We start from the raw sequence: 14,934 nt of genomic DNA, 5'->3' as shown, positions 1-14,934 counted from the left end.
CGAAAATTTTCAACAGACAGTAATATAGGTTTGTTAAAGGAAGCAAGCGAAAATTTTCAACAGACAGTAATATAAGTTTGATAAAGGAAGCAAATGATTGTTTTCAACAGGTAGTAGTATAGAGTTATCAAAGGAAGCAAATAATTGTTTTCAATAGATAGCAGAACTGATCTATTAAACGAAAAAATTTTTTATTTTTTTATTTGCCTTTATCTCTAGTTACACGAGAATACTGAATTCAGATTTTTAAATTTCCAAAATTTTTGATTGTTTAAACAGTGTATTAGTAAAAAGTTAAAGCTACTAATTCAGTTTCATAGTTTAAGTTTTGATAGCATAGTTTTGAAAATATCAACTGGAAAAGGAAGTATTAGAGCAAAAAGCAAGAAGTGTTCAACTTGTCATATATAGTTTATGGAAGTAGTTTTTTTTATAAGAAAAATTGTTTCTTAAGAAGCTTGTGTGAATGTCATAGCTAAAATCAAGTTTACACAAGAAAAGTATTGTAGTTTAAGTTGAGAATGTATGTATTGTGTAGGAGTTTTAAGTAAGATGTTTATAGATATGCAAACAATTAGAGATTTTATTCTAGATTTTAATATATATTTGATAAATAAACATGGAGAGGGACATCAAAACTAATTTGTAATAAAGCTGATTTTCTAAGGTAGCTTTTCAACAACCAAAGTATTTCAAGGTTACAGTATTTTCAAATATTTGTTTCAATTTTACATTCATTTTATTATTGTTATAAAAGCATTTCTGACAGTACTATAAACACAGACTTTAGGTTGCAGAGAAAAAAAAAATAGCACTTTATGTGAAGTAGTGTTTCAATATGTGCCCGTAATGTTTTTTTTTAATATTTATTTGTATATATTATATATACATCTGTTATTATTGCTATATCTTATTATGGCTGAATAAGTAGAAGTTATTCATTGCTCTGGATTTTTAGATTGGACAAAATTATTTAGGCTTAAAGAATGTTTGAACAGCTTTACTTTGCAGATGTAAGAACAAGACATCTTAAAACCTTTGTTACTGAGGGAAATATCTTCACAAATTTGGTTTACAAGCATTGGGATAATAATGTTGATTTTTCTGTTAGTTAACAAGAATGTTGTAGTCTTACCAGCCATTAAGATATATTGAAGGGGAATTATCAAACATGTATTAATGTTTGACATTGAGTTACGAAAGCAATAAATTGAAAATCTTCTTTGGTACTTCATTAAATGATGATGAAATTTTGTAGCAGAAGATATTGAGTTTAGGAAAATTATGTCTGTTGAACATTACTTTGTTTAAAAGAAAGTCTGTGTAAAGTATTATAATTCCTGTTAAAAATGTAAAAAGACTTTGTCCATTTTTTAAAAAATCATTTTCTGTTTCCTACCAAGGCCTAATTAATATTTGAACTAACAGAGATAAATGTTATCTCTGTACAAATGGATGGAGTTAAAACTTCTGATAAAAACATTTTCTTTCTTCCACATATACTTAGTGTATTAAACAAACGTTATGTGTTTATTGAAAAAATTATTATTCCAGAAAACTTGATAACTGTGTTTCAAACATTTTGTATTTTGATACATATTAAGAAGTACAAGTGGTTTGTGATGATAAAGTGTATGCAACTATGGTATTCTAAAAATACCTAGCATGATTGTTGTTGACTTTCTGCTATTATTTCCTTGAGTTATTGTCCTTGATTCATAGTGTTATTGGCAGCTGTTTTTTGGGTTTTATACCAAATTTTTGATTCTCAGTATAACAGTCTCTTAGTTAATCTAATTTACACCAAAACAGCTGTTGTTCATGCAAAAAAGGATGTAAATAGTGCCTTGACAACTACTATTGTTGTATACCAGCCGGCCTGATAAGCCCTGGTATTGGTCAAAGAGCCTCATCGACACTGAATATAGCAGATGTAATGTGGTTGTTATATTCTTTACTTTCACTCATAAGAAATAAGGTTTTATTAGAAATTAAAAAATGAAGAATAGAAAGTTCCTTTTGAAAATCCAAATACATTGTGAGTTAAAACTTGAATATACAATAAAAACAGCAATTGGCAAGTGTAATAAAATAAACCAATGTTATCTAGGGACATGTCGATGTAACATTTCAAAAAGTAATCATATGACCTTTGCATTGGCAGTTTGTAGATGTTTTAAATTCCTTAGTCATACTTAAATTTATTGTGCCTTTATATAGACAGATTCAAGTGTTTTATTCCTACATTTCTTATTCACAGATGTTCATGTTTGTGCCTTTGTACTGGTTGGTTAAAAAGTGTTTTACCTTTTCCTTGCACAGAATGTTAATGTGTGCTCACATTTATTGTGCCTTTATACAGATCAAATAAAATAACACTTCCAAGCTAACTCCACATTTATATAATAATGTAGAGCTAGTTCATAAGTGTAACTTTGTTTTGTTAGTTATTTAAGTTATACCAAAGCCTTCAGTTTTAATTATGAGTGAATTCCAGGTTGTTGTGCCAATTATAGAAAATCTTAGAATATTAAGCTTTTATTTAAAGTAATGCATGCTTCTATAAACACCTAATCTCAAAAATTTAGTAAAATTACACTTCTAACAAATCATTTTTTATATAATAAAACTTAGTTGGTATAATATATAGTATTTGTATTTTACACAATATTTAGGCTAATGTTGCTGTATATTTGACAAAATTGATTTACATTTACATCGGGATTTTATGTTTTAACACTAAAACAACTGTAAATAGCTAATGATAGTTTTAAAGTGTTGAGTATGTTATTTTATTAGAACTAACTTATCATTTAGTAGGCAATGTATTACTATAATGCTTGGTTTAGTAACCTAAGTATTTAAAAAGTTTGTTTCACAGAAAATTTGATGTCATTCTTTTAGCATTGTTGCTTATTTGAAGAATGGTAAGGTTGCCAAACACATAAAGATTGTTGTTCAAATTCATTAACATAAAGTGTTCACTTGGAATCTTGTCTTTCTTTGTTAAACTTTTCTCTTGTGCTGTTGTAGTTTGTCTAAATTATTAACAGTTATAATTTTTACTATGAAAGTGTGGACAATACATTTATTCACTACTAATTACATTCAGTTATAATATATAGTTGCACAGTAATCCCTCGATAACTTGGAACATATGGGGCTAAAGCCATGCCAAGTTACCAAAAATTTTGAGTTATTGAGGTAATTTCCTCCCACCCCCAAATCACAACGTTTTTGGCCCAAATAAACTACTATGCACCACTGTTGTTTGAAAATAAAGTAAATTAAAAAAGAAAGATGATGATTCAAGCTTATGATGCCGTGTGGACAGAGGTGATTGTAGGAGGGCTTAACACACTTTGGTAAATACTGTACACTACTTAAACAATTAAAAATTAAAGATTAGTTTATTTACATTTATTTTGTTTAGTTAAATAAATTATTCACTGTCTGAAGACATCAATTGTCGTGGGAGTTCTGGGGTAATGTGAAGGAAGCTGGAATTGGTGTCTTAGGAAGAGTATCCAGATGATGCAGGCAGATTTATGGAGGTTTCACTGCTGGTGGAAGGAAGATTTGATCTGGATTTTTTGACAGGGGTTTAAAAAAGTCAAATATTTTCCCCTGTTTGTAATTGCTGTGCTGATGCTTGATGAAATCTGCCCTGATATCTCTCAAAGTTGCATAGTGTTGTTCCAAATTAGGCAACTGCCTCTAAGGCCTTGTCCAAGTATAACCAAAGATCTGATAATTTGGGTTTTGTAGTGGGGTCTGAGAGACACTAACAGCTATCTCTTCCTCTGTATCATGACAAAACCCAAGCTCTTCACTATCCTTCTCCAGCCACTCCACAATGTCATCCTCTGACACCTCTGTCTTGCCACCTTGGTGTAGCAAGTTCACAGAGTACTCGGACACAAACCCAACAAAGTCTATCTCAACCTCAGTGTCTTTGAAGTGTTTGTTTCATGCATTACTGAGGGTTAATACACCGAGGTTTTTCCATGCTTCTGCCCAGTTAAACACTGCATTGCAAATGTTGTACTTTTTAAAGTTTTCCAAAGTGCAAACCCCCCTTTTATCATTATATTTGTCACTTTCATCTTCCAACACCACAAGGCACTATCCCAAATGCTTGTTCCTGTAGTGTCGTTTGCTGACTCACTGGTCCGTGGGTTGAATCAAGACACTGGTGTTAGCAGGCATGAACATGGCCCTCAAGCTCTTCCAAAGAAGGGTGGGCAGGGGCATTGTCGCTTGAAGGATGGCCTTCACATTGTCTCTCACAACACCCAAGAAATCTGCCTGTTCTTGATCATGGCAGGTACAAAATGGCTGTGGAACCAATGGTGGAACAGCTCTTGAGTAAACCAGGCAGTTTTAATCCCCTGGTAGATCACTGGTAAGCTGTTTATAATGTTCTTGAGTGCCCTTGGTTTCCTTGCCCACAATCATTGGTTGAAGTCGGTGAGTGCTGTCAGCATTCACATGGCAGAGAATGAAGATTTGATCCATTGCCATCTGCCTACCAGGTATGTGGGGCTTGTGCCTAGCAGCCTGTGTGTTGGTAGGCACAGCTTTCCAGAAGAGCCCCATTTCATCTCCATTGTATATCTGGGCCATGAGGAGTTGCGAATCTTCCATAATCTTCTCTAGCTGCTTTCTGAAGGGCTCAACGCTGTCGTGATCAGTGCTTGCTGACTCCCCTGCAACTTGTCGATTCACTAAGCAATGACAAGCCCAAAAGTTGAACAGCCAGCCACTACTTGCAGTAACACCTTCAATGTTCAGGTGCTGTGCGAGGCATGCTGCAGCATTTTGAATGGCCACACTTTATATGTTAACACCAGAAGTGTGCTCCTGCTTGTACCACACTGCTCAGTCCAAGTTGGAATATTTAGCAGGCTTTATCCTCTTTTGGGTCTTATTGGAACTGCTTGGATCCTCCAAACTTAAAGCATGCACCTTAATCTTTTCCCTGCTCATCATGAAATGTGCTTGTTTTGATGTCAAACTTCTCACACACATTACGCATGGATGCACCTGCACCCACCCTCTCCAAAACTTTCTTTTCTTTAAGACTAAGGAATTTTAACTTCAGTCCCTTTCTATAACTTCTAGAGGCCATATTTGTAAGGGTTAAATAACACTTGGAACACAATAAATAAGACAAAATACATAGCAATGGGTAATGAACAATGCACAGTACACTGACCAAAGCTCAACTGAGGGAGAGACTGCTTGAGTACTGCATGAAATTATATTGCCGCTTAGCAACTTGGAATGTAGCTAGTTATACCCCTATTGCCCCAGGTATCCTTTACTGCGTATGATACAAGATTTTAGTGATTTACATTTAATATTTTATTAAACTACTTCTTGTTTATGTTATAGCAATTAGTATAGCATAAAATCTAAGCTAATAATCCATACTTTGATAGTATGTATATGTTTCAAGTTCTTAATTCTATATGGCAATATTTTTAAAAATCCTGAATTTCCCCTAGTGTGACAAACGTAACACATTTTCTCTAGGTATATATTCTCCCTCTCTATTTTATCCACCCCCCTAAAAATCTGGAAATTCAATGTAAATTACCCGCTATAAAATCGTCATTGCTCAGACGAACCATAATTTTTATAGCCTTCGATTTTGTTTGGTTACAGAGCTATCAAATAGAAAATCAGATCCCTCCAGTCACATACTCTCTTTCAGGATTCATTAATAGTTTTCTCTTACGTTTAATTATGTATTATCTACAACCAATGTGATGTATTACATTTTGCTCTGAACAGATACATGTATATTTATCTTATAAACGAAATTTTCCCATGAGAAAGTTAGCCATTTGCTTGGGAGAATTAGTAAGGACTCTTCTCGCATAGTTAGAAAGCCTGAATATTTTTCAGGGATGCAGAGTTATATCAAATTCCAAGTTATCAAGGGATTAATGTATTCCAAAAATTTCTGATAAGAGGTAGAATGTCAATTCTACTGCAGTAAGAAAAGATGAAGTGCAATTATGTGAATGGAGTACATTCTTGTATCATGAAGTGATTTATCCTAATCTGTTTATTTTAATATGTCATTTGCTATAAATCAAGTTTTGTAGATAGGAGACATGATTTCTGTTATTGGAATAACTCTCACGTGTATGATTTGTACCAGTAGTATGAAATACAAATGTTATTAACATGTTATCATTGAAATATTTTTCATGTAATGAACAACCGATGAATCAAGCTATAGTTTTTGTTACATGTTTTTGGATCATCCATGATGATTGGAATGGTTGTAGTTTATTTCTTTTGGCCTAACCAGGTTGCTCAATGTAAAATGTGATGTTTTGGTTTTAATGCTCATCTGTTCCTGTACAGTTTGTGTAAAACAGAAAACCAATATCAGGAAAGTTTTGAAGTTAAATCTCTTCTTATACTGCCATGGTTTGAATTTGATATCTTTCCTTCAACTTCTTGTATTATTACTAATTATATGTTGTTATTTCAAGTCTTTAGGAGTAATAGTGAAGGATTGAAAGCTGATGGTTTGTAAACAGGGGACCTTGGTGTGTACACAGCACATTTTCAGTATTTCTGAAAATATTTTTTATAAGTGATATATAACAAAGAATGTGTAGGTTATTTTGATAAAAGTTTATGTAACTAGATAGTCTTTGAATGTACAAGTTCTAACAATATAAAATGTTAACAAACTTATTTTTAAATGTACGTTTTAAAAGGTTATTACTGGATTTAACAGTTTTAAATAGGACTGGTGATTATAGTAACAGGTAAGCTCTAATGATTTTTAAGTTCTGCAAGTATACCACCTGCTCCTGATCTTTCAGATTACACTGGCTTAACTGTAGGATAAAATTTGCATCTTTTTGTTTCAATGAAACTGATAACTTAACCTAAAAGTTTTAATAATGAACTTAAATCAACTGTATCATTGAGCTTATATATAAGTAACACAAACTACAACTAAGACTAAAAGATTACACTTCCAGACAGTTTACATTCTAGTGTTTTAATGTGCATAAAGTCTATGATTATTTTTATAATTACCCAGTAGAGGTTTTTTTAACCAACAGTAAATAATAGATATACCAATGGAACTGCTGATTGATTGGTTATTGAATCCAAATCATGGAAATAGTCACAAAAGTAAGCTATAGTAAATGTCCCAATATATTGGAACCTCAAATTCTGCATTATAAGATTAAGATAATGGCAACTGTTGAGTCACATAAGTAGTATTGTGTGTAAATCAAGAACTTTGTAAAATTTTACATTACTGTGTGAAACTAGTAAATTTTGACTATTTAAATGATGCAAAATAATATTTTTATTTGCGTAGTTTTTGGCAACCCTTATGTAAGACAAATGTAATAATGGGTCCAATATGTAAACCTGAGCTGTATAAAGAAAAATCGGTAATAAAGATTGCTACTTTCAGTATTTGTTGAGATCTGTTAATCTGCTTCATTTTAAAACTCACTAAAACTCCCTGTTCCAAATGTAAATTACACAGCAAAGTAGTAAATACTGATAAATTTTAACTCAATTTGCCTAACAGTGATAATTTATTCTTCCTCTGTAAAGATTAACAAGGCTCAAGATACAGACATCATTTGTGTACAATCTGGATAGATTACAAAGGATCAACTACTGAACACACACACACACACATTTATTAGTATGATGACATTCTCTGTAAAACTACAATAGTATACATTTTCTATGTTAACTTCTAAATCGCCAGTTGAACACACACCCATGTTAAGTGATGTGTCAGATTCTCCCACCTCTACAATGTGATGAACATAAGCAGCTCAAGAAATACAGTAACTCCTGTAGTCCAAAAGCCAATACAGCAAATTTTTGGTTATCAATCATGTTTGTATTTTAACTCATTAAAACATTCTACTGCTACTAATATATAAGCTGTGTAAACTGTACAAACATTTAGTTCCATTTTTAGTCATACTTTTGTGAAAAACTAGTAATGCCTACAAAGAATATTTACATTTGAATATGTTCTAGCATATGAAGATAGTTAATAACAATACCATCTGTTACTTTGTATGCAAATTTAGATTGCTGTTCTTTTGCCACTCCCGGACACTTACTCTGTTTTAGTGCATTTAGTGAAAAATTCAAGATATTTCTCCTATATCACTGAAATATTTTCCTGAAAACTTTTGGACTGTCAGTTAATCACATATTTACTTCCTCCTTGGATTCCCTGTGTATGTACTTCTTCAGATTCAGGTGTCATTTTTCATTACTATCCCCACTCTGATTGAACATTCCCAAGAAAGATTTGGGGATTTGGAGGGAGGAGAGATGTAGGGAGATTTGGAAGTGATGCCAATTCTGGAGGTAGGGACCAAGCTTCTATATCAATGACAGAAGGTTGGTTGGTGGGCTTTATTTCTTTATTCATAGTTCTTTTAACTAGCCAAGAATCCAAATCTGGTTCCTTCTCTTCTTCACAATTGGCTGCCCCTTGTTTTCGAAGGCACTGCTGCTGAACTAAATAAACCACAAGATTTTTGTCAACAGCTGGATGAAATAATTCATCATACAATGTGTAAATTACATTCCTGGCATTTGATAACAAGAACCTTGAAAATAGTATGTACAGAACATCAAGAAACAGTATCCTTTAAACATAATTACTGTGTTATTCTTCAAGTGTACCATAATGTATGTATATATATATATATATATATATATATCTAAACAAATAAATGCAAGGAGTGCACTGATATTGAATACCTTATAAAGCCACATATATTATAACAGTAATAAAGATAACACAGTCTCTTGGAATGTGTGCTGTAGGTCACATTATTCAATACAGTATATGATTTAATTATTTGTCCTATATTAGTAATTTGTTACAAAAATAACTTATCTAACAATTCTTAAAACAGGTTTATAACTATCACACATAGAAGAATAACAGTGAATTGTAGTTTTTTTAAAATACTTTAAAAATCACATACACAAACATCTAGAGCTTAATACACTGTTTCTGACTTTTGTTTTGTTCGAAAAAAAAAAAAAAAATTAGGGATTTACTTATATTTATACAAATTTTTTTATAGTGAAAAATGCATCATCAGCTATTGTAAGCTCTACCATACAACATTTATAAAATAAATTCAAACCTTCTTCTCTAAGTTGTTGCATTTCCTCTGCAGTTATGTGAGAATACTTGCACCCTGGCCCAAAGTTGCAATAGCCTGAAATATCGTACAGTTATAGGTGATCAAATTTTTTCTTTAACATTTTAAAACTTTGGAATTATCCTTATACAATATTTATTTTTCAAAGAGTGAAAACAATTCACACTGCACATTCTTTTTAAATAAATTTATTGGAAATTGTAAAGACTGATATACAATTGCAATAAAGAACAGTATCTTTTAAAAAGCTAATTTAATATCCTGGGATACAATATTTTTATGTTTATCATTCAATGAAAATCCATGTGTGTATTAATATTTTTACTGCCAAAAAAATATTTTTTTTTAGCAGAATATAAACCAAATAAGTATTCCTGATAAATAATAACCCAAAACAAATAAAAAATTATGAACATCAAATAACTAATTCACCCATTTTCTGAAACTGGTGACAAGGCTTTTTCTCCATTTCATCCTTCAAAATCTCTTCTGGTTCTGTTTAGTGTTAAAAAGAATCAGTGGAAGAGGTTAAAATTAGAATAAAAATTCATAATGAATTACGTTTTTATAGAATTAAGTAGAACAAACAAACAAAACGGTATACAAACTAAACACTTTTATAACAAATTGTCCAGAGCTCCTAAAATTTTTTATCTAAATTATAAAGAGGAATATTAGCCTTATGTTTCAAGGAAAATTTAGGCTTATAAACTTAAACTTTGGACTTCTTCAAAACAATAAACCATATTTATACTATTACATCTCAGCCTTTCCTTTAAATTATCACGAAAAAACTACTAAAAGGTTAAAATTCAAGGAATTTGTGCAAATATTTAAAATATACTAAAATACTCAAATGATCAACGTTGTATAATACACAATTAAAATCTTTATTTAAAGACCAATCAATGGTCATAAGAGACACACTAAAAGTTTCAATATCAATTCACATCATCTTCATGAGTGTGAAAAAAGAATACTGTACAACCATATAAATACAAAAAGCCATGGTCAAGTGACTAATAGTTTATATATTTAAAACAATCACACCAGGTACATACTTTCTGATTTTCTAACCCTTCATTCTTATTGAAGATGAAATTATTTTTACTGTGTTTCATTATTTTTATAGTTTTTTTTTTTAATTTCAAAAAAATTTAGCATGTACAACCTGGAACATATGGTAAAAACAACATTATTTTTTTATCAAATGTGGAATTTAGTTTACTTTTTGAATCATTTGTTATTTTGTTAAATTTTCTCAAGGTTGTATCAAAAATATGAGATGAGAAACCACTATTTTAATGCTACGTATTGGTTTAATAACAGTTCATTTTTTAAAACTTCTGGATTAGAACATAGCTTTAAAGACCTATAAACATAAGAGTAAAAAGCTGACATTTTTTATGACTTTGTATGACATGATTCTTGGTAAGTAAAGTAAATTCCACATTTGATAAAACAAAAGATGAAATCAATCTAGTGGAGAAACCTGGTATTTATAAGATTGAATGTGAATGTGGTTATGAAAACATTGGTCAAACTAGAAGAAATTTAACATTTAGAATACATGAACATAAGAGAAACATTAAAAACAAAAGTGAAAATTCTACACTACCTGACATGCAAATTATATTGGTCATGTCATCCAGTGAAAAAAAAGTGTTATTTGGCTAACTGAATAATTTGATGGCTAGAAATATTAGAGAAACTATACAAATAATAAAACAGTAAAAATAATTTTATGTCAAATAGGTATGAAGGGTTATAAAATAAAAAAGTAAGTAGATGGCATGATCTTTTTAAATATGTAAACTAGTATTCACATAACCGTGGTTTTTTGTATTTATATGGTTGCACAATATTTGTTTTTTACAAATGTCGAAACATATAGTGTCTATTACAACCATTGATTGGTTTTTAAATAAAGATTTTAATTGTATATTATACAACGTTTTTTGATGATGAAAAACACCAGCCCATTGCAGCATTTGTTGTACTGCTGTGAAAATTTGTGAGCATTTTGATTGGTCAAAAAGGATGTATTTGACACAACCCCTTCACCCAGATAAAGGCACTAAAGAATCTATAAAAAAGTGTTAGTTTGGGGGAAGTTGTAAATGCGAGCATTCTAAATGTGCTTTGTGCATAAAATACAGTCGCAATTGCAAGTGAAGTACTGATTGCACTATGAACAAGAGGAGTAAGAAAAAATTAATTATTTTGATGAGAATGAGATTGAATTTCAGGATTGTAGTGATGCTAATGAATATCAGAATGATGTTGATGATGGTTCGATTGAATCTCTGGTTTCAAATGATGCTGATGAAGTTCAGGATGACTTTGATGTGTCACTCCTGTTTCTCAGAAATGGCACAGAAGCCAATTGAAGCCACTGACTACTGGTATTCCTGATTATTCTGGTTTAGATTCCAGCTCAACTAATAATCTACTTGGCACAGATAGGTTAGACTTCCCATTGGAGACTGAAATTTTCCAACGTATCACTGCCTAAGTAGCACAGTACAAGGAGCATGGGTCAATTCACACTGTTCACAGGGGCATTCAAAATCCCTTTAGAAGCACTTTGGTAAACATAGTTGTCGAATCAGACTTCACAATTACTCCTAAAGCAACTTTGGCAAAACTCAACATCATTTATATGGGCAACAGGGAAATTGCCACTTATCCAACTGCTGCTAAGGTTAAGTCATTCATTTTTCAATTTAAGAGTAAGCATAAAAAAGCAAAACAACATGAGAGTGCAAAGTATCAATTAAGATTAAATAATGGATAAGTCCCTTATCATTGTCTACTACCAGGTTACATACTGTCTGTTACTGTTCTGGTAGTGCATTCAATAGCTTGTAGTTTCATCATTAATTTCTCTTAACTAGTTAAAACCTAAAAACACTTCTTTGGACGTTTCTGTATCTACACTTTTCAAGCCATCTCCAAGCTGGAACTAAAGAATGTTATCCTGACTCATGAGCGATGTGTTGTAATATTTTAAAAACAAACCAATTCATTCAATCACCATAGAAAATAGACATGTATATATAGGGAAACAACTTCAACATGAAATTATTAATTCCAAACTTGTTAAGTCCAATAGTCTTAAAGTACAAGACTGAATATAGCATGTAAGTTACTAAATTCTTTAACAGCAAGGCATTGCCTCAATTTTTGTATAACTCTATCCATACATTGTCTGAATATTTCTAGGTTATATTTCATATATTTTGTACATAAATGTTATACTCCAACAAATTATACAAATGTTTGTCTTTAAGATATTAAATTAAATGCTCCATCCAAAATTAACCAAATTTTTTCTTGAACATAAACATCCCACAATCTATAATGATTTGTGAAATATGGTAGTGGAGTATATAAATATAAAAATTTGTAGAACAATGTATTTGTCTCCAAATTCTAACCAAACCTTTATAAGCATCATAATGAAGTTTACAAAGTCGCTGATGCTGAACTCCTTGTATATGTTTCTTTCTGTTGTCAGCACTATCAGGGAAGCTGCGGTCACAGTAGTCACAATAGTATCGTTTACCCATCTGGAAAAATAAGAGTAATTTAATTTTAACTTAAGTAGTTTTATTCAAGGGATCACCTCCACTATATAGAATAAAGCATAAAACTGACAATTTAAGAATTCCTATATTAATGATATATATAAAAATCATAGAGTAAAACAAATTTTCTCTGCAGGTAGATTATAAAACTGGAATTACCACATTCATTATTGTGATAGGAAACTGATATTAGCAGCAAGTAGACATTTTTCAGTGTTTAGAACTTTACCAGACTTTCATTTTATATTAATAAAAATACTGAAAGCAAAAAAATTATATACCAATAATATTTTATTCAATGGATAATTACTAATAATATGAATAATATACTTGATAAAATATAAATTAATAATTAAGTTTTTTATGCTTAATCCAACTTCTTTTAAATGATAAATGGTGTAAACAGCTTTTTCAAGTCATTTAGCACATCAAAACAGACCCTGAATAATGAATTACTGAGCAATTTGTGATAAAGGAAACTTTTTAAGGCCAGAACAAATTAACAACACTGTCTTCAGACATTGCATTTTAATGCAACACTGAATATTTTATATGCCTCACCCGAAATATACATTTCGTTGAGCTAGAATAGACTCCAAGCACAACACCCTAACTAAAAAGGTTCTAATGCTAAGACAAGAAGAGGTTAATATCAGCTTGTTCTGGCAAGATTCTCACTGATAACAATACTGCCATTCAACAATGAATATCTGTTATCCCAGTCAGGTTTGGCTTAACAAGTTACTACAAATTATATTACATCATTAGACACAGTACTTTTAAACAGTATACAAGCATACTGTTATAGTTCACTGAAAAATGCTTTACTAATTTTCATACAATATAATTAACTAAATTAAGTCGATAAAAATAAATTGTTGGATTATTTGTAACTTCTGTAAGAATGTTTGTTAGATAAACTTTAGTTGCTTGTTCAGCACATTAAGCAGCAAGTTACAAGGCATGCTAAAAACTTTACCTTACTTAAATGAAGTAAAAGTAATCCTGATATATACTGTAGAAATATGACTATCTTACTTGTTTCTGAGTCCACTGCCTTTTGCAAGAAGCATCATCAACACGAGGATGTACATTGGGTATTAATAGGGAAAGGATGATATATGTGATGATTGCTCTCTTTTTCCAAATTACCTTATAGCAATTTACCATTGGATTTTTTTATTACTGTTCCTGCACTATAATAAAAAGAAGACACCCATACAACTAAAACATATAACAGCACTACCACTATATTTGTGAAAAATATAAATATAGAAGCATCATCAACAGGAACCCTATTAATACCCAATGTACATCAATGGATGATATATGTGAAGATTGCACACTTTTTCCAAATTACCTTACAGCAATTTACCATTGGGTTTTTTTATTACCCTTCCTGCACGCACGCACACACCTCAAGTAACAAGAAAATTCAACCCAACCTTTATTTTTAAGGAAATAATCAATTTCCCTCATAATCATTGTAAGGAGTTCGCCTCCACTACTGCCAATAGCAACTCATTCAATCTACATGGTCTATTACATTACTAAATATATATATATATAAATTTACCAGGGGAAAACTCTGCTATCTCTGTAAAAAATGTGTGGTATGCCTCTGCTATCATCAATGGTGTCATTAAACATAATCTGAACACAAAATCCAGCAGTAAGCAATTTTGAAATAGATGAAACTACATTACTTTATTACCTTTTCTTTCATGGCACTGTCGATACATAAGTTAAATATCACAATCTAACATTCAGCCAAATGATAACAAGAATATAGATTATATTTATAGTATAATTCACTTTTGTAATATGTGTTACACCATTCCTTACTAATAGTATACCGAGATATCAACCTGGTAGTGGTAGTGATATAACCATAAAATATTTAATTTCTTTTGCAAGGAATGCTAAACATTCTATTAAAAATTAACAGTCTTGCAATGCTAAAATCCGGGGTTCGATTCCACTTGAAGAACAAAGTGCAGATAGTCTATTATATAGCATTGCGTAAAAGCAAACAAAAAACTGCGATCTTACAATTTATACTAAACTTAAATATTTAGTTTAAACGTTGTAACGTCGAAACATGTAGAGTCAACTTTTTGAAGGCCATAGATAGGCCTAAATAA

The 14,934-nt window shown here is 31.1% G+C and overlaps 1 protein-coding gene across 1 annotated transcript; it reads right to left on the bottom strand.

Moving 5' to 3' along the window:
* Positions 1-7,679: 7,679 nt before the first annotated feature.
* Positions 7,680-14,883, bottom strand: LOC106459174 (zinc finger matrin-type protein 5-like). Its single transcript, XM_013918770.2, has 6 exons — positions 14,084-14,883; positions 13,829-13,875; positions 12,646-12,772; positions 9,633-9,695; positions 9,183-9,257; positions 7,680-8,541 (listed from the first exon to the last, which is right to left on the bottom strand). Exons 3-6 carry the CDS (start codon positions 12,770-12,772, stop codon positions 8,294-8,296), a joined length of 513 nt encoding a protein of 170 aa, XP_013774224.2. The 5' UTR covers positions 13,829-13,875; positions 14,084-14,883; the 3' UTR covers positions 7,680-8,293.
* Positions 14,884-14,934: the final 51 nt, after the last annotated feature.

Source organism: Limulus polyphemus, unplaced genomic scaffold (genome assembly GCF_000517525.1).
Source record: "Limulus polyphemus unplaced genomic scaffold, Limulus_polyphemus-2.1.2 Scaffold571, whole genome shotgun sequence".
Lineage (NCBI taxonomy): Eukaryota > Metazoa > Arthropoda > Merostomata > Xiphosura > Limulidae > Limulus > Limulus polyphemus.
The sequence above is the reverse complement of the archived record's forward strand: the minus strand, read 5'-3'. Positions and strand labels throughout refer to the sequence as shown.